General features: G+C 30.3%; 1 protein-coding gene across 1 annotated transcript in view; it reads left to right on the forward strand.

Moving 5' to 3' along the window:
- The window catches only part of LOC107447604 (hemicentin-2-like), a 410,317-nt gene that overhangs the window by 192,453 nt on the left and 195,871 nt on the right, over positions 1–21,993 (forward strand). Inside the window, exon 2 of the mRNA XM_071177281.2 lies at positions 7,715–8,041. Within this exon, the coding sequence (XP_071033382.1) occupies positions 7,715–8,041 (327 nt within the window). The remainder of the gene's footprint in view (positions 1–7,714; positions 8,042–21,993) is intronic.

The following is a 21,993-nucleotide window of genomic DNA, read 5'->3' on the forward strand; positions in this document are numbered from 1 at the left end:
TACTTTTTTAGTTACTGCATGGATGTTTCCCGATAAACTATTAATAATCTTCTATTGTCTGTTGCTTGTATAATTTTTCGTCGTATAACATAATTAAAAAAAAGCTATTAATTTTCAAAATATGAAAAATATATTTTTCAAGAACTTCTGAATTATAAAAATTAAATTATTTTTTTCTATAATTTGTGTTTCTTAACAACCTTAACAATTTCTCCATTAATGGAGTTAGTGTTTTTCACTCACGTTAGGAACTTACATGCTTACAGTTTTATTATTTTGTATGGAGTTATTGAAGTTTGAAGCTTTAAAAACAAATATAAGGGATAGAAATTTATGTTAAAAAATAAGTCCTCCTGTTTAAAACTGTTATTAGTATTCCTTGGAGATATGTAAAGACATTAGATAACTTTCCATTAATTCTATAAAAGTATAAACGTGGATTCACAAATTGATAACTTTCAGAAAATTTTAATATCATTATATTTTTGTTCCTCGATGGGATTTTTGTAAGCATAACCTTATACCCCTGTCTCAGAAATAAAAAAATAATAATAAATAAATAAAAGAGATAAAGAATTCTAAAATCAAAAACTAATACTGAAAATTAAATTCGCATTGCGCCATTTGGTGTACAAAATCTTTTACAGATAATATTCAACATTTGAAGCATTTACATAGGTAAATTTTCGAATAAAACCAGCAAAATAATTATGGAAAAAATTTTTCAGTTTGAATGATTTGACGTGATGCAGAAAACATTGTTTTCTACTTATTTCAGTCAACATAAAGATTTTTTCTTGTTCCTTGAACAGAAAGCAGTAGTCATACGCACTTTTATATTTTTTCCTCACTTTTTCTCAAGTTGACTTTGCAAATCATCAACGATTTTCTGATGTCCTACAAATTCCTGCCATAAAATATCTCAAATCGTGGTTAGAAAAAAATAACATCCTGTATAAAGTTTAAGCTAATGAGAGGATTATTACGTACCAAGATTCAATTTTATCAGAGGGCTTGATCTCAAAGGAGTTAATTAATTATAAAAGACGATATTTTAGTTACGAAATCAACACAAAAATGTACTTTATTTGAATAAATATACTTTTTTTTTGGCGATTCGAACTTTTGACCCTCACAATAATTGGGGTTATTGTAATCTTTAAAATATGTTCTTAATAGTTCAGTTAGGAAAGTGGTCGAAGCGATATTTCTTGTTAATTTTACTTTTTACGAGCAAAACTGCACCTCAAGATTTTTTTTTCTTACTGAATATAAAAATTTTTGCACACAATTATAAAATTTACTCCTCGGAGTTCAATTCCAGACCATAAATTAATTTTTCATTATTATTTATTGTTTTTTGTTATTTTATTTAATAATAGTCATACAAAAAAATTTAACTATAAGTTATACAAATATTTACATCTTTTTTAAATAATGTAATTGGATATGGCAAAATACGAAACTTGAGTGTCATCGGTTGAATAGTTTCTGAGTTAAGAAATCGTAAAAAATGTCTTTGCTCAAACTTTTTTTGCCATTGTACTTACATTCATTACAATTATGTAAAAATATGTATATTCTCAAAATTTTTAAAATATTATTGAATAAACTAATAAAAAATACTAAATACTTACTAAAAATAATTTTTGTGATGAATTATCTTCGCTTGGAATCAGTCATAGTAATGAAATTCCTATCACTGAATCAAAATTAATGTAGGTGCTCCTTTTTTGTGCACTGTGCACTGTACTGGTTGGGCTACATTCTACTATTTGATGGTGAATTTTACGGAAGATGTTTTTTATTGTTAACAATTAAAATGTAGAAATATATTCTATGTAAGTATTGAACTTAGTCTAAATGTTTTGCAATGTGTTAGATCATGTTAGATCATATGTGTTAGATTATGTTAGATCTAATTTAGAGATATGAAGCGTTTTGAGTATTCAGAAGAAAAATTCTCAGCTTGAGGACATAACTTTAAATTTCTAAGAACAGATGAAAATTATATTAGATTATCAGTTATTTATGACGGACAAAATGTATAGTTTTTATCTAACTATAATACAGTTACACTTCACAGTGTGTTTCAAATTGATGTATTCTTCGGATCAGGCTAATCTAGATATAGTTGACCTCTAATATATCCAATCAATTGACTTGTTCAGTGCAAACACATTGATTTACTCAATAAGTCAAAAAGTAGAAAATGCGATAAAAAATTTATATTCTTTCTCAAAAATCCTCTTACATTATAAGTTTTTTTTAAAAATTTTTGATGCTCCTCTTTATTATTTGAGGAAATTATTCTAATTATGAAAAGCTATGACCAATCCAAGAATTCGACCATTTAAACATAAGATATTTCAAGAATTGGTGTTAATCGATTTGTACAGAGAGCGGCTGAATTGTTTTCGCCCTCTATTTGCTAATGAACATTTCATTTACCTTTACAACTATTCTTATTATTGGCCATCAGTCAATAAATGATCAATTGATGTATAATGATTGTGTAACTTTTAGGGAAATCAGCCTGAAAATACCTTTTTAGGCAAGTAGTTAAATGTCCAAAATGTTACAAAAATGTACCCTTTAGTGTTAAAGTATTGTTTATATCATAAGAATTAAAAATGGCATACTCCATGATATACCTTATAGGTTTTATATTACATTATTATTCCTTGATATTTGAAGACATTTTATGATATTTTAAAAGCTTTTGACATATTAGTGAATTAAAGTAAGTTAGCTTTAACGTTAATTCGCTGACAATAGCAAATAAATATTATGCCTTGCCATTGTTTCTTCTTATTTTATTTAATTTTATAACCGATGATGAACATTAGACCCAATTCTGAATTTACTACTACAACTGTTCAACTTTTAAGCTTTTCAAATTTGAATCCTTAACAGAAGGCAAGAGAATTCCTGGATCAAGCATTGGGGCAAACTAGCGTTCGTGGATGACTTTTTGATGGTAGTAACCCGCATTAGCGTTACATGAGAAGGAAAACCGCGGAAATCACCCATGGTTAGCCTAACTGCCAAGGGATTCTTACTCATGATCCATCTACCATGAAAGACACCGACCACAGTGCTGACGACTGTGGTCGGTGTGATCTGGGAGCAGAATTCGTATCAAGCAACCACCGCTGAAATTCGAACCAGATTCCCCACATTGGGAGGCGAAAACTCAATCCTTACCCCATATGGTGACTGGGGGGATAATTTGAGACCAAAGGACAGTTTTTCTAAGATTACACATCAAGCGTCGTTGCTGAATGCTCTTGAAGCCTTCTTCCACTGAGATTTGAGAAACTTTAAATCTTCCAAAAATAGTTTAATAATTTATTCTTACATAAGACTAAAATATGACACGATAATATAATTTTTTTTCAAATCTGTCACTTAATACTCTCATCCACTAAGCTCTTTAGTAAGAAGATGGAATAACTAATGAAAACCTGGTACTTTAGGGTTCACTAGAAACAAACACCTGGATTTATATCCTTTTCAGGAAATGTTTCGTGAATTTTAGATACGTTCAGTTCTCAAGACGTGTTATATATTCTCAAACACAAAGTTCTTAAGCAATGACGTCACTTAAATCCTTAAAGTTTGAGAAACTTCCACATTTCTGCGAACAACTTATCTTTAAGACTAAATCCTTGGAACGCATAATCCATCAAGAGATGGTTCATTTGATACTATAACTCGCTGAAAAGTAATTCATAAAATGCAAATCCTTCCAGATGAGCATAAATTATCGCCAATACTCCGCCAAGTAATTGACTGAGCCTCAATAACAGGAAATAGTGCCGGGGTGTTATCAGATCTCGATGAGATGGGTTAGGATGGATTAATAAATAGACGCGAAAACTGTGACCGTAACTGATATTCATCATCGGAATATTATTCAAACTAAGGTTTATACGGTTGCACAATTCGTTTGGGTCAAAATCCAGCTTTATGGCCTTTCAAAAGCAATACTTAGATATAGAGGAATAGTTTTACATTTAAGTGTGTTGTCCGTTGCATTGAACAAATATTATGCTTAGAGGACATTGAGTGTTTGGCGAGAGAATACAGATTTAATTTTGTCGAAATCGTATAGTTGGTCGTCTAGATATTATCGAGTATTTTGAAGTTTTAGCTTTAGGAAGGGAGTGCTTATAAACTGATAAAGATTAGAAATCTACTGCCGATAAAACAAGTTTAAAATCCTGGATTTCATATTATTAATTTTAATGCCTGCATTCAAATCACTAACTATTCATAAGAATTCATACAAATTATATTCATTTATGAAGAATACATTGAATTTCATATTGTTGATAATTAGTAATAAATAAATAATAGTTGTAATATTTATAATTTTTAAATAACTTTTTTCTTTTTTCTCATTTATTAGAAAAACTTTTATGTTTTTAAAGCTTTTATCCTATATTATTATTTCTTTATTTTGTTTTTGTGTCTGCTTGTTTATCATGTCAGATAGTAATGAAGTTTTCAATTGGCAAAGGAAGAAAAAAAAGTATTAAGTATTAAAAGTATTAAGTATTAGGAATAATGTTGAAATTGTCATGGGATGAGGCATAGAATTCTTGGTAAACGTTTTAGAGCTCTTGCAAACAAGAATTCTGTCAAACTTTTTTATTGAAGATAAATTACAATTAGCAAAAAGAGAATTGATTTAAATTCTGCTTGCTGTGGTCGGGTCCGGCAACATTGTACACATTAGTCTTCCAACACAAAACTCCAATTTAGAGTCTAATACTCTAGCTTACTCTAGGTCAAAATTTAAATTGATTATATTGAGCTTTTGTCAAAAACATAAAAAAAACTTACATATGAAACGTATTATCATAAAACACGTAGCGCCCGAAAAAAAAATTTGAACCCCAGCTAGTCGAAATTTTGATTGCAAGATTTCAATCTAACAGATACAAAAGCGATTAAATTAAAACGAAATAGAAACTGTTTCTTTAATTTCAATTCATTTTCAAAAGAACTTTATTAAATTACGTTTTTCGATTTTTAACTAATTCAGGTAAACTCGATGAAATTAGTTAGTAAATTACATGTAAATTGAATATGGTTATATATCTTCTGTCAACGTATCTTAAAAATCGATTTATCGATCCCTTTCAAATCATTAATGGTCGTTAAGCTATTTAGAAAGACTAATGAGTAGCAGTAAACTTGATCCTTACTAATTTCGCTAATTATCAGTAAATTATATATCAAATAGTTTCGCTGCGTTAGTATTAACGTTTAGTTAGCGACAGGCACAATATTTATGTTCTTCGATACAAATTAAATTCTTAATTGAAGTACAGTCTGCAAGATAAGAATACCCAGAATAACTATTTTAAGAGCTGAACGGAAGAAAAGGCTTGAAAGCTAATAATTAGTGAATTATTAGCTTTAAGGTTAGGATGAAAAATAATAAAGTAGGAGGAGTAATGATTATACATTATATTTGTTTAAATTCAAAAATCTTCTTATTGGCAAAATGTATGAATCCTTGACATTTTTTAAACTGTCCACGTCATAAAGTTAGCACTTTTAGTGTATTTTAATTTTGTTTGTCAAAATATAGATTTTATGAGATTACCTTTAATATGTTAGTAGCCAAATATATTTTGTACCTTCTTTACTCTAAAATTGCGCTAAAATAACCGACATCAGTCTTTTCAACCTATTTACCGTACCCTTTACGATAAAGAACGAACTTTACGGTTTGGTTTAAAAAAAACATGAATATTAAACTGTAGAGTTTTTAACAAATAGCATAGCTTTAAACATTTACAAATAGCATGGTTTCAAAACATTAAAAAAGAAATTTAACCTGATAATAGAACTGGGTTTTGTGTTAGATAGTGGGCAATGGTCATAGGTTGTATTTTATCAAATGAACAGTGGAATGTGATATAATTAGTTTATCTGATTGTTTTATCAAACATAAAAGATGGGAAATACTAGATTTTTTTTGTGTTAGAATATAAGATTATCATTGTCTAATAATCCTGGGTCATAAATTGTGGAGTTCAGGATATTTTAAACTCTTCATGAGTTGAAGGTAATAAAGGGAAACATTGTGGTTTCAGCGTGTTCATTGTGGTCAGTAATTAAAAAAAAAACTAGCTATTTAAAAAAATAATTAAACCTACAGATTAATTTCGAAAATAATAAATTTTCAAAATCAGCATTCGTAAATTCGGCTTCTTGCAGATTGCCGACATCACTTTTTAATGTACCTATGCTATAAGCCTAACAAATAACGTCTGCAGTAGGCAAACTGCACTGCAAAGAATTCCGGATCCAATTACGGTGTAAAGAACCCGCACGTTGGGTGCATCATCCGTAAAATCCATTTCTACCGTAAAATATAATACCGCACTTCATACAACATTATTTTTTAATTAGAGTGATTCAGTGATTTTACGGTAATAAATACAGCAAAAATTACGGTATATCAGATTTTTTGCTTCGTTACATGCTCCGGTAAAAATGGATTTTACGGTCAAAAGTACCGGCACCCTTAGTGACGGTACTGCTGCATGTATTATTTGTTATACATATGCAACGGTAACCGAACAAAATATTTAGGTTTAACTTTTATTCCAAAAGGAATTTAGAAAAATTATTTCTGTGTAAATGCGAAAAAACATATTTGTATCTTTTGATTAAATGATAATTATTTTAGATACAATAATCTGTTAATCATTACTGTTTATCGTTAAGAAATAAAAAAGATTTCTTATAAACTATGGAAATTTTTCTACTGGTATTACAAAACTATTATTTATTACTACAAACTCTTAACCCAGTCAGGTCCATAATCAAATTGACGTAATCACGCGATTCTCTTTTTACGGCCCACGGTATCATAAATGAGACGAGCCTTTCTGACTCCAGATGTTTATAATCACATAGAGCAATCACAATTACATATTTAATCATTACACCTCGTATTGGTAAGTACTCTTTAGTGCATACAATTCTCCAAGATCACGTGTTCCAAGAGTATAGACTCGGAGTAGGTGCCATTACAAAAATGTAAGGTATTTTTTAAGGGTATTTTGAGGTGTCAAGGATGATTTCAAAAACAACCTTAAAAGATCAACCTCCCAATCTATATAATTAAGGTGTATGAAGTTTTTATTCCCACTGTAATGAAGTTTTTATTCCCACTGAAATGAAGCTTTTATTCCCACTGTAATGAAGTTTTTATTCCCACTGTATGAAGTATGAAGTTTTTATTCCTATTTGAGGTTGTTTTGAGGTTGATGGAACTCTACTTTAGAGCAACCAACTAAGGGATGTTGTTTTTAAGGTTTACGGATTATTTTTTCTGCACTGCAGGCGAATACGTATATTTGAGGTGTGAATAATGTCACCCGATCTATACTAAAATTATTTATGAATTATATATGAGGTTGATTTTGTGCGATGTTAATGAGGTTTAAATTGAGGTTTACTAATGAGGTTATTTTTGATCTAAAACATAACTTCTTTGTACCTCAGGTGTAGTTTTTACACCTGTCCACCTCATAACAACCTCAAAAACACCTATTTTTTTAATCAAGGTGAGTCCGCGGAACCACTTCTTTCTCCTTTAGCTGGTCCTGAACTGGTTAAATATTGTATTTTTAATACATAAAAGTACAAGTTATGTGCAGTATGTAATACAAGGTTTCTATTGCAGGTCGAGAGCATGTGGTGTCCGGAAAAGTTGGTGAATCTGTGGTACTACCCTGTGAGGTGGATACTCATGGGTGTGGAAAGATATACGTCATCACATGGACCAAACACATCGGGGATGAGTGGCGCAGAGTATATCTATATAGCGACACTCATTCGAAACCCATGAACTCTTTCGCGGGAAGAGCCCATTTCATTCTTCACAACAACTCGAATGCCGAACTTCATCTGAGGTCATTGAATGTCTCTGACGAAGGCACATACAAGTGTGACGTCACGTACGTGCATGGAAAATGTCCTTCATTGACATTCACCAAACTTTACACATTAAGTAAGTTATCTTTTCATAAGCACTTTTTCTCCGCCCATGCTATTTGAATAGAATTGAAATTAATAAAAAAAAGGTGATTGTAGTAATGGTTTTAGACTATAAGAAAGATAAAAAAAAGTGAAAAATCTAGGGAGTGCACATTCCGCCTTTAATGGATAAAGTTCTCCTTGGGACGAGTTTCTTTGCAGAGCATCTGCACTATTATGCTCGATTTCGCTGTCTAATGTTGCATAAATCTAAACTAATTTTAACCAAATACGTTTTAATTAATTATAGATTATTTTGAGGCAGGGCTAAAGAGAATAGAAGAGCTGGTTCACTCCTTTGAAGTAGCTCTCGCCGCGCCAATCCTCTGATTTTCTCTAGTGACGTCACTTTGGCGCAAAGCTCGCACTTTTACTTCAAGAACGGAGCTTTCGGCCTTACTAGCTCTAACTAATATTGGAGCATTTCCTTTTGCGACATATTCTAAGACATTTTTTATTTTCTATAATGACTTTCCTCAGTTTTTGTAGCGAATTTACAAGAATTTAAAATTATTATCGAAATGCCAGTTTGTGCGATTGCAACTTGAAAAGGAAAAAATATAATTTTCCGCGTGTTCCCTAAAGTAAATGAGCAACTACGTAAAGAATGGATTCCGAAATGACACAGTTAATATAAAACAGCAATACGTTTATTCTGTCGTTAAGAACTTTTATAAAAATTCATTATCTAAATAGAAATCGCCTCGTTACTTCAAAAAGAAAGGCAGGTGAAAAAAATGGATAATGTCAAAGAAAATTAAAATGTAAGTAAAAAGTATAAATAAAATATATAGTATATAGTTGGAATTCTCCTAATTTCATAACATATTTTTTAATGTAGTTATTCTTAATATTTATGATTTTTTTTAAAAATTATACTCTCTTAAATTTAAATATCTTTAAATTATACCATCGCAAATTTAAATATCTATAAACAATTGTAAAATTTCTAATGTCATTATGAACCTAAATTATTATTTTGTTTCAGTAATTATCGTTTAACGTTGATGTTTCCTAATGATAAGGTATGAACAAATTACTATTAACGGCATATTTTAAAATCGGGGATTCTAAATTTAACTCAACTTATTGTTATAAAAGAATATGTAGATAAAAAAGTGTCGATATATACTTTCATTTTTCTTAATAATTAAAGTTAAAACTGAACTTTTTAAAATAAAGTATTTATAGTGTCATTTTTGCCAACTAGTAAAATATTTTTATAAGTTAAAAATGGTATTTTTTTAATATACTGACCAAGAAAGTTTTTTTAAACTATGTTTATGAATGGAAATAATGTGTTAATTACGTAAAGTTTGAAAGCTAATAACCAGAAAAAGTCTAACTTATTATACTTTCATTTTTCTTAATAATTAAAGTTAAAACTGAACTTTTTAAAATAAAGTATTTATAGTGTCATTTTCGCCAACTAGTAAAATATTTTGTAAGTTAAAAATGGTATTTTTTTAATATACTGGCCAAGAAAGTTTTTTTCAACTATGTTTATGAATGGAAATAATGTGTTAATTACGTAAAGTTTGAAAGCTAATAACCAGAAAAAGTCTAACTTATTTTTACAAAGAGAAAGATGCAAAGTTATCATAATATCTTTGCGTTCGATCTTCCGAGATCTGAGGACACAGTGACGTAATGAGGAGGGAAATCGTAGCTTCAGTTCTAAGGGCGGAGTGAACTAGCCCTTCTATTCTCTTTAGCCCTGGTTTTGAGGAGCCAAAAAAAAAAATTCCTACCCCTGTGATTTTAGGTTCAGCACTTAAATTTTGTCATTCTTGTGTTTTTGTGGACCACTCTTGATGTACTCAGGTACTTGCACTGCAGAAAGAAGAAGATCATGGATGCCCACACATGTGACCTACGTAGGACATCAGAGCCAGCTGATCGTTGATAAGCAAAATGACATGTTAAGTCAACACAGTTAAGCTTACTTAAGCTAGTTAAGCTAAGTTTCGTTAAGTTCGAAGCTAAGTTTTTCCTCGTAAGTTAGAATGTTGGAACGTGAAGTTGATTGTTTTTTTGTTATTATTTCTTTCTCTACAAACACATAACTTTCTGATGCTTGAAATTGTAATTAATTTAAGATAAAAATATGCCTAAAACGTAATAGTACAATTAGTAAAATTAATAAAGCATTCCCGCAGCATCACGTTATGGACGGGGAGATTGGATGTTAAGGCTTTCCAATTTCGTGATTGTGGCAATGTGGTCAGCATTGCTAGCATTATCAGTAAATTTAAATCTGCCGGATTATCTGGTCAAAAGTATTATAATATTAAAAAACTAAGAACTGTTTCATCAGAACTATCTTTCGGATATAAACTGCTGTTTGTAGAAAATGCAACACCATGAAGGAATCATCAGAATCAAATGAAATTCGCAGCAAATGTCAATTATAGGATATTATGCAAATTAATAAAGTTTCAGAGCCATCGCGCGTGCGTGGCGCGCGCAGCGCCCTCTGAATTGATGCTGAAAGCGTATAAATAAAGTGCTGTAGCGGGACGTTGAAAATAGTCTATGATTATTTGTTAGTGGCAAACGTTTAGTGAGACCTGAGTATGCCTCCACGACGGAAGAGTAAGAAATTCAAGCAACTTACGGAGTTTGAACGAGGGAGGATAATCGGCCTTCGAGAAGGAGGATTTTCCTATCGCGCAATAGCAGCTCGTATGCAGCGGAACAGTTCCACAGTGATGCGAGTTTGGAAGCAGTGGACCGACGAGCACCGAACAACTCGAAAAACAGGCACTGGACGACAGAAGGTGACGTCAGAGCGCGATGATCGACACCTGCTCCGCATGGCGGTGAATGATCGCACAGCTTCCCCCAGGCAGCTGGCAGCACATTGGTCTACTGCTACAGGTGTACAATTGTCGGCTTCGTCAATTCGTCGTCGTCTGCTGCGCCGTGGATTGCGTGCAAGGGTGCCATTATACAGGATTCCCCTCACGGCGGATCATCGACGGCTGCGTCGGCAGTGGGCTCTTGAGCACAGAGACTGGCGAGCTGATTGGCACCAAGTTGTCTTTTCAGATGAATCACGCTTCAATTTGTGGACCCATGATGGCCGTGTTCGTGTTAGACGTTATGCCGGTCAACGCTGCCTTCCTGAGTGTATTATTGAACGACATAGTGGTCGAACACCCGGAGTTATGGTCTGGGGTGCGATTTCGTATCATGGACGATCCAATTTGATACGAATTGAGGGTAATCTCAATAGCAACAGATACGTCCGTGAAGTGCTACAGCCCGAAGTCGTTCCTTTCCTTCAAGGCATCCCTGGAGCTATCTTTCAGCAGGATAATGCACGCCCACATGTTGCGCGGACTGTTAGAGACTTCTGTTCAGCACAACGCATGCAACTTCTTCCTTGGCCTGCTTATTCGCCGGATATGTCGCCTATTGAGCACGTGTGGGATATGGTTGGTTGGCGTCTCACTCGTGATCCGCGTCCTGCAGTTTCCAAAGACGAACTTTGGTTGCGCATACAAGCGATATGGAATTCTCTTCCTCAAGCAGATATTCAACATCTGTTTGACTCCATGCCACGTCGTATAGCAGCACTTATTGCAGCGCGTGGTGGCTGCACCAAATGCTGATTTCGGACGCTTAATTTGTTTCTTTTGTTTTGAAAATTTCATCATTTATTTGTATCAGTACAAGTCGTTTCTGCATTAAATTTCATTTGATTCTGATGATTCTTTCATGGTGTTGCATTTTCTACAAACAGCAGTTTAACTGTCTGTAATGCCGTAGATTATAAGCCTGTTTGAGATTTAATCTATTTTATTCTTGTTCGAAATCGGAAGAGCACATTTTCATCGAATTTCATGCTATTGGATTCATGGCAGCTACGTTGGGCTAAACATCGGTTTAAATTAATTAAATTCGGTTTAAATTAATTTAAACAAAATTTTACGCTACTACCGTTTAATTATTTTTATTTTATTTTCTCTTGTAATTACGAAAATTACAAGAAAAAAGAAACTAATAATAATTAAACGGTATTAGAAACTATGCATGTTTTAAACCAAAAAAAAAAATTTTTAAAAATGGAAAAAAAGAATAAGAGTATAAACAGAATTGATAAAATGTGACAAGTCACCTCATGAAATATGGTCCATAATTTTTCTAAAGAAGACGAAGTGGAGTTTTTTAACCATTAAATATTCGTATCAGCAATAAAACTTTTTACCACTACTAATTCTTAGTTGTCTTACCAAAATTCGTAATGTACCAATCTAAAGAATATATTTCAATTCTATTTTTTGTCACAATAGTGATAAGGGATCCTTCTAAATACTTTATGATGTTCTAGAAGTGAAGAAGTTCATGCATGGATTTCGACATAAGTTCAAAAAAATCCTTAGGAAGTTTTAGGCAAAGGGAAATTCATATAATAACATCCAGATAACATGCAAATGTTGCATTAATTTTGACACTTTATATAAATGGGAACGGCTGCATATAATAATATATCCAACAATTACGACAGAAATCTATTCAACAATTTAATATGAATTGAACTCAGAGTTCTGCACTCCTTGTTGGATGTCGAGAGTGAGAACAATTAATTTAATCATGAAATGCGTCCTTATGTCTGGGAATCACGGAGATGGAATCTCAATTTTAAATGCCTCGTCAGTTATCCTACTTTATAACTGAATAACCCTTTCTTCCTTTGGTACAAACAAAATCATAAATTATCAAGGAATCAGTATTCAGTAAAAACTACGAAATCGTGCACAAAACTTAAAAACATTTATGCCAGCACAATAATATAATTTAAATTTATCACTATAATTCATTGTCTTTTCGGTGACTTGCCACTACTCTAGCAGCAAAATAACTTAGACTCTTATTTGGCCGATATTCATTTATTTTATACAATATCGGATTTACAATATCGAATTTACAATATCGGAAAAATATCTGACACCAAAAATATATTTTGTACTTTTTAAAAAAGAAAAAAAATTAATGATGACAATTGATGATGTACTATTGAGTGTATTTTAATACAGTCTTTATGAGAATTTATCTATCCATTTTGTTCGAATAAATATGTAGGATTTCATAAAAGTTTTATTAGGTTTTTTACCCGCCTATAAAAATAAACGTTACAAGTTTGTACGAGAATAGTACATTTTGGAAAAATAACTTTAATTGTAAATGTCGGCAATTAGTTACCATCCTGCAAAATTTCATCATACATTTCTGGTTGTGTATGCCCACTTCATCAGTAGATATGCTAAGTAGAATGCTCTTTCCCAACATATAAACTCTGTGATTAAATTGACAACTTATTTTTTTTCTCAGAATTGGCTAGCTGGTGCTCTTTAATATTTCGAGAATTAAATTTCCCAAGTCGTGCTCACTCCTTGTAAGCACTATTCATCATATATTTATTTTTCATTCTAATGAATAGAACTTTTTAAAACACATTTATATACCGGAAGTAATACACCGGAGCAATTTAACCTTGGTGCCAGTTTGGCTCAAAATTGGCTCCATCAAGGTCTTTTAAGAACATACACGGCGGGACCAGTAATAAGATGATGAAGTGAACAGGTTCGAATCCCAGCGATGGCTGGTCGATACGAATTCTGCATCCGGCTAGCACTGACCACAGTGCTGACGTAAAATATTGTCCGAATTTTTTCGGAACTTTGACCACTTAAATAAAGGGTGTAACAGCATTTTGGATAATATGGTCCTCATAGTTTTACCAGGAAAGCTATACAAAGTTTGAACCTCTTAGTGCTAATTTTACTTTGTACATATTTTTCCATATCTTGAGAAATTTTTAAGCAAAATGAAATTTTTTTCCCCACAATTGTATGTATCATTTATCCTAAGATAAACCATGTAAAAAATATTTTTTACTTTTTATTATTTTATTAAATAGCAGTCGAAAAAAATTGATTTTTAAGGTATACAATTTTTCACCTCTTTCCAAAGAATGTAATTTCGCATGGTAAAATGCAAAATTTGAGTGAAATAGTTCTTGAGAAATTGATTTTTAAAGAAGTTGTATATTTAAAATTCGACTTTTGAAAAATTATTCAACCGATTTCACTCAAATTTTGCATTTTGCCATACAAACTTACCAACTTTAAAATAGCGTGCAAATTGTATACTTTACAATTCAAGTATTTTCGATTGATTTTAAATAAAATAATAAATATTAATTTTTGTTTTTGCAACGGAATTATTTTTGGATAAGTGAATCTTATAATTGTATGCAAATGTTTTTCAATTTTACTACGTTCTGGAGTTCTGGCGAACTACGCGAAAAGTAAAATTAATATTGTAGGGTCCAAACTCTTGATCGTTCTCCTGATCAAACTATGTGGACCATATTTTCCAGATTGCGACTACCTTATTTTGAAGAGCCATGATGGCTCACGGGATAAAGCGTTCGCCTTCCAATGAGGCGAACCGGGTTCGAATCCCAGTCGATGCGAATTCCTCATCCAGCTTGCACCAACCACAGTGCTAACGTGAAATATTCTCAGTGGTAGACGGATCATGGGTTAGAGTCCTCTTGCCCTCAGGCTAACCGTTTTTCCCCTCCACGTAGCGCCAGTACTGGTTAGTTCCTTCAAAAAGTCATCCACTAAGGCAAATTTCTCCGAATACTCGATCCAGGAGTTCCCTTGTCTTCTGCATTGGGTTTAAAATAACAAGACTACGGAGTTGAACATTAGTAGTTGTAAACCCATAAAATTGGATCGGCTGTTCAACGACGGTTATAATATTACAATTATAATATTATAATGATTATAATATAATAATTATAATATCTTATTGTGAAGGTCAAAAATCCAAATTCGTTAGAAAAAGTGAATTTTCTTTCTCAGTAAACTTACAAATGTTTTAGAATAGCATTCAATTACATTCCTTGAAAATTTTACTCACTGGTCAACGCATTGAAGATAGACAGTTGATCAGGTTATAAATTATTTGCACCACTTTTATTATATACGATTAAATTAGGTTTTTGATAAACGAAGTCAATTAAGAGTGTGGGTTTATATAGTGGGTTTCTCTGTACGCATTTTCTTCCTTTTTTTTATATTATAGCTGTTACTGGAATTGGAGATATTAAAATAATAAGAGACTTAAAACGAGAAAAATTAAAGAAAGCGCAAATCATAAAATTCAGTGTAAGACATCATAAAACCAATTTCCCGCTATAGATGTTCCATTTCCTTCTTATCTTAAACTTTTTTATCCGATGTAAAGTAATTTTAAAGTGGAAGGATATTTTTACTATTGAATCGGACGATTTTAAATAAGGGCTTTTTTATCCTTACTCTCAAAATGTATGATCGGTAAATAAATGAGAAAGATAGAAATTTCTGAGTCGTGCAATTCCCAAAAATATCGCCGTAAAAATCCCATTTTCCAGAAGCATCATTTCGACTTCCAATTTCATATCACATACCTTCTATCTTCCAAATAATGGAATACAAGCACTTTCAAAAAATCATCCATTTCTATCAGATCATAAGAAAAGGCAAAAATTCTTGAATTGATGTAACTCAACGCGTGTAGTTGACATATATGTATCGATCACGATCTTTGTAAGTGGAAAAATTCCATTGATCTCTAATATACTAACCGAAAAACGGAATCGATTGCTCCGTTGCAGTTGCAGTGAACTCACTCTGTCTCCAGAAGTGAGAGAAAAAAAAAGACAATATAATCCTTTCTTTCCTTTTCAAAAACGAAAATACAATTACATCGTCGATGTTGAATGGAGTCTTGAAATATAAAGATCTAAAAATTCTACTACTTTGTAAAGGTGGAAAAACCCTTGAAGCAAAAGGAATAAAGAAGTGCCAAATGTAAAATAAAAGCGCGAGTTGGAATAAATGTAGTGTAAATACCAAGCTACTTATATTCGAAAATTATTGACGCGTAAAGGAAGGCGGATATGGCAACTTCAAAATATTTTTAAAAATCTGATGAATTTTTAAAAATTTATCTAATAATCCCTCGGCAATCAAACTGCCTCTCATGTTTATCAGTTTTTTTGAAGAAATGAAAACTTTGAACGCGCTTGTTTAATAACCGGAAATAGATGTGAAATTATTTTGAAAGAATTAGTAAATATAAATTCTCAATTTCTTGATATTTTTTTTTCAAAATTTTACATAGCTGAAAGGAGAAAAAATTTATCTAATCCATATGTTTCCCTCAGCAATCAAACAGTCTCTCACGTTTAACAGTTTTTATAAGAAATGAAAACTTTGAGCGCCCTTATATAATTCCCAGAAATAAATGTAAAATAATTTTGAAAGAATTATAAATTTCTGAACAACTTTTTTTCAAAATTTTACATAGCTGAAAAGAGAAAAGATTGATCTAATCACTTCTGCTTCCCCCGGCAATCAAACAGTCTCTCATGTTTATCAGTTTTTATAAGAAATGAAAAATTTAGGAGCCCCTTTATAATACCCAGAAAAAGATTTGAAATAATTTTGAAAGAATTAGTTAGTAAATTTAGAATTATAAAATTCGTAAAAATTTTTTTTTTAAATTTTACATAGCTGAAAGGAGAAAGGACTGTTCTAATCACTTCTGTTTCCCTCTGCAATCAAACAATCTTGCATGTTTATCAGTTTTTATAAGAAATGAAAACTTTGAACACACGCTTGTATGGTAACTAGAAGTAAAATTGAAATTATTTTGAAAAATTTAGTAAATTTAGATTCTTAATTTCTTAACACTTTTTTTATTCAAAATTTACCATCGACTTTTTTTGTTCTACTTTTTTATTATCGACTTTTTTTGTTCCCCTTTTCACCACTGTTTTTATTTTTATTAAAATTTACTCCAACGAATATTTAATTACAATTGGCATTGACATTAAGAAATTGTATACTGATTGCTTCAAGCAATTCCTTTTTAAATTACTATTTATTACTGTTGCCCGTTTTAAAATCAATAAAAATTTCATCGGAATTAATAAAATTTCATTAATAAAAACATATAAGGTGTGTAATTTCTGAAAGTTTACCTGAAAGTGTGTAATTTGAAATGTAAAGTGTGTAATTTCTGAACTGCTTTAAACCAAAGCAACTTGCAGCAGCGTCAAAAATTTTTATTCACTCTATAATAATCCCATGAGGATTTAAAAATTAATTGATAGAAGCTATTACATACTTGTATAATATATGTGTAAATATTTGCCAGAATTTCACAAATAATATATAATATGTTTCGATGTATGATATTCAGTTCATTTGCAAATGCTTTAAATAAACATCAAGAGATTTCTCAAAGAGCCAGGCATATTAAGTAAATAGAACATAATTGATATTTAATGCAAAGAGCATTCAAATTTTATCCCTCCAATCAGTGCAAGTGCAAATATTCATCAATCTTGAATCACTTTGCCACGAATATAAAATATAAAAATATATACTCAGTAGAATAAAATAGAAATTTTTATTTCATTTAAAAAAAAAAGAATACGAATTCAATGAAAGTGCTGTTTAAACTTGGCCTGAAAAGTCCAAGCTACATCTTTGCTTGAAGGGCTGGCGAAGAAGCGAAATTTTTAAGATCTTTTCAGAAATACTGGATACGGTTGGAGTATTTTGTCGTCGCCGTCGTATGGAGTGCGTATTATAAAGTGAATCTTCGACAAACGAATGTATAAGAAAGTTCTTGTTTGATTTGTAGTGAAGTTCGAGCAAGCACATGGTTCTGCTTTTATTACTACATTCTTTACTTCATTTTCCCCTTCAATATATTTTTTTTCCTGAATATACAATGTATGGGTAAGAAATGGAGAAAACTGATAAAAAAATTTAGATCTTTTGTAGAGTTTTTTTAATACTTTGAATTAGAACCTTAGATGAATGTTGAATCTTTCAGAAAATTGTGGAATGCGCTTTTTATTCCCCTTAAAATAAAATCATTATTCAAAATAGAAATTAAATGAAATAGTCTTACATTGGAAAGTGAATGCAAATAATATGTCAGGCATATATTAAATATTATTAAACAATTTTTCAAGTTTTGATGCGACACGTTGAGACTTTAGCCGAATCATAACTCAAAATCAAGACCCGAAATAAAAATATCATGATTAAAAATAATAAATTAAATAAATGCCACAGAATTTCGATTATTCGAATCTCTTTAAATCGTAACACTTATTGTTACCAAAGTAAATTTTTTTTATTCTGTGGACGCGTTTTCATTTTATTTTATTTTATTTTATTTTTTTTTATTTTATTTTATTTTATTTTATTTTATTTTATTTTATTTTATTTTATTTTATTTTATTTTATTTTATTTTATTTTATTTTATTTTATTTTATTTTATTTTACTTTATTTTATTTTATTTTATTTTATTTTATTTTATTTAATTTTATTTTATTTCATTTTATTTTATTTTATTTTATTTTAATAATATGCTGTCCAAATTCAGCTACACATGAAACCCTCAAAATAAAAAAAGCACTAGGTGTACTACATGACTACATAGAATTGATCTTTTCATGTAATTAATAAAAAACCGTCTTTTTAGATGGTCAAGCGGATCGATTGATTTATAGTAAACTTCGAACAAATACATGGGTCTGCTTTTATTATTACACTCTTTACTACATTTTTCTCTTTAATATTTTTTTCTGACTATGCAATGTGTGGGTAAAAAATGGAGAAAACTAATTAAAAAAAAGGAAATATCTTTTGCAGAGTTTCTTTTAATACTTGGAATTAGAATCTTATAAAAATGTTTAATTTTCAGTAAATTGTGGAAAATGCTTTTTATTCCCTTTAAAATAAAATCGTTATTCAAAACAGAAACTAAAATAAATATTCCGATGGGGAAATGCAATCAAAAAAGCTGTATTTAAAAGATGAATGAAATAATCGGAATAATAAATTAAATGCTCCTCGGGAAATTTACAGACTCTCAAGAAAATTGACCAACTTGACCATTTGAAACCTATATTTTTTAATCACATGAAATGAACAATTACTTGTGGTCATGCTGTATATAAAGTGCTGTATATACATTGTAATACAAGCGTTTTTTGAAGAAAAAGAACAGCAACTAAAGCATTTACAATTTAAAAATTACGTTAATGGTTTGACAATATTTAGAAACGTTGGTTAAATAAGAATGAATTTAACGTCCTCAAAATAAAACTTTTGTAATTAAGGGATGAATGGGAGCATGCATAATTTTTGAAATTCTAATTCTCGAATAAAAAACGAGTTTTGTTTCTCTTGTCAAATTTCAGCAACTTCTCAAATTTCAAACTCATTATCTATGCCAATTCTTTTTTCTAAATTTTTAATCCTTTTAACTATAACTTAATTATTCACATATTTATAAATTGCATCTATTAACAAATGACATTAACTGGTTCCAGGATTTTTGTAATATGTTCTAAAAATATTTCACGAAAATGCAGTAATTAGTGCCATTTTAATTGGCAATAATGATTAATAAATCATTTAAATTCGATTAAAGAATTAGAAAGGGTCATTAGTTTCATGTGATATCGTTGGATCATTTCCTTGTTCAATGAATTCAACTATTTTTAAATATCCACGGTTATTACTTGTTTGATCATAATCTGAGCATCATTACTTAAAATTATTAATTATAATTCCGGTTAATTATGTTGAACGATAAAATATTAAATATCAATAACGTTTTCTTTTCGAATAAAGGCGTTTTAATTAGTTTTTTTGTTTTATGTACATTTTAAGAATTGTTCTTGTTTTAAAGCAAGATAATGAATTTGATTTTCATTAAACATAAATAGAGCAATTAGTTTAATGTAGCGTTATATTGTTAGAGTTACCTTATTTTCAATTAAATGGTTAATTCGATTTTTCATTAAATTTAGCAAAAAAGAAACCTGTTTTCCCTTTTTAAAATAAGGATATTAATAGAATAAAGTCACAATTAACATTTGTAATAATGTCACAAAATTGCTGGTATTGCTTTTAAACTGTAAATTAATTAATTCTCATAAAATTGCATTTATGTAAATTACTGCAAAATTTACTTTACCTAAAATTTTCATATACTTTTGTCAATAATTATAAGCTTAATAGTTACATTTGTTCAGGGAAATTCATATTTCAGGAAATTAAAAGTATTCAGAAATAAGCTTTTACAAACGAAGGTTTCTGACTTTTGTTTCCTTCACACGATTAGAAAAAAGTTAAGATCAATATACCCATACCATTGTTTTCAAACAGTAAATTAATTAATTCCCATAATATTGCATTTAAGTAAATTACTGTAAAATTTACTTCACCTAAAATTTTCAGATACTTTTTTTCAATAATTCGAAGCTTAATAGTTACATTTGTTCAGGAAAATTCATATTTTAAAAAATTAAAAGTATTCAAAAGTAAACTTTCACAAACGAAGGTTTTTGATTTTTGTTTCCTTCAAACGATTAGAAAAAAGTTAAGATCAATATACCCATAACATTGTTTTCAAACAGTAAATTAATTAATTCCCATAATATTGCATTTAAGTAAATTACTGTAAAATTTACTTCACCTAAAATATTCATATACTTTTTTTCAATAATTCGAAGCTTAATAGTTACATTTGTTCAGGGAAATTCATATTTTAGAAAATTAAAAGTATTCAAAAGTAAACTTTCACAAGCGAAGGTTTTTGACTTTTGTTTCCTTCACACGATTAGAAGAAAGTTGAGATCAATATACCCATACCATTGTTTTCAAACTGTAAATTAATTAATTCCCATAATATTGCATTTAAGTAAATTACTGTAAAATTTACTTCACCTAAAATATTCATATACTTTTTTCAATAATTCGAAGCTTAATAGTTACATTTGTTCAAGGAAATTCATATTTTCGAAAAGTAAAAGTATTCAAAAATAAACTTCTACAAACGAAGGTTTTTGACTTTTGTTTCCTTCACACGATTAGAAAAAAGTTAAGATCAATATACCAAAATAGGGTGAAATTTACTGTGTTTTTGACTCTATGGGACACAAAATCATAATACTCATCGAAGTGCTTTGATAATGAGTTTGATAAAAATAACAATAAAATAGGACGATAACAATAATAATATGTGATAAAATTTGGTAGATGTAATGAAATTTAGTAATTTTATCCTGACACCCTAGAACAGGGGTGTCAAACTCACGGCCCGCGGACCACATGCGGCCCGAGATCAACACTTTTGCGTCCCGCGAAAAAGTAAAATTCTAATTGGCTTGTGGCATCTGCCATTCCAGGGAAACTGCATCGTATCAAAAATACGCAGAAAAAATTTCTAATCTTAGAACAGAATTTGAAACAAGGTTTAAAGATTTTAATTCTTTAGAAGAAAAATTTTGTTTGTTTTCTTCGATTTTCTCAATAAATATAAATTTAGTACCCAGTAATATACAAATGGAAGTGATTGAGATTCAGTGCGACTCCAATTTGAAGGCAAAATTCATTGAAGTGGGTGTGCCTGAATTTTACAAATATTTACCTGCTAAGTTGGAAAATACTCGAAAATTTGCATATGAAATTTTTTCCATGTTCGGAAGTACTTATCAGTGTGAGCAATTATTTTCTGTTATGAATGGAAATAAATCTTCTGTCTTAAACCGTATTAATAACGCTCACGCTGGGCCAATTTTGAAAGTAGTCTCGGCCAATAAAATTTCTCCCGAAATAGGAAAGATAGTAGCAGAGAAGAGATGTCAAATATTAAAGAATAATTTTACTTTATATATGTTTATTACAAAGTACTATTGAAAATAAAAATATATGTTTCTATGAACACTGATATTTTTATTTTTTATTTAATTTTTTGCGGCCCACCTAAAGTTAAGCATTGCTTATTTGGCCCAAGTTAGCTTTTGAGTTTGACACCCCTCCCCTAGAGC

This window comes from Parasteatoda tepidariorum, chromosome 2, assembly GCF_982258835.1.
Source record: "Parasteatoda tepidariorum strain Cologne lab strain chromosome 2, Ptep-v5.0, whole genome shotgun sequence".
In the NCBI taxonomy this organism is placed as follows: domain Eukaryota; kingdom Metazoa; phylum Arthropoda; class Arachnida; order Araneae; family Theridiidae; genus Parasteatoda; species Parasteatoda tepidariorum.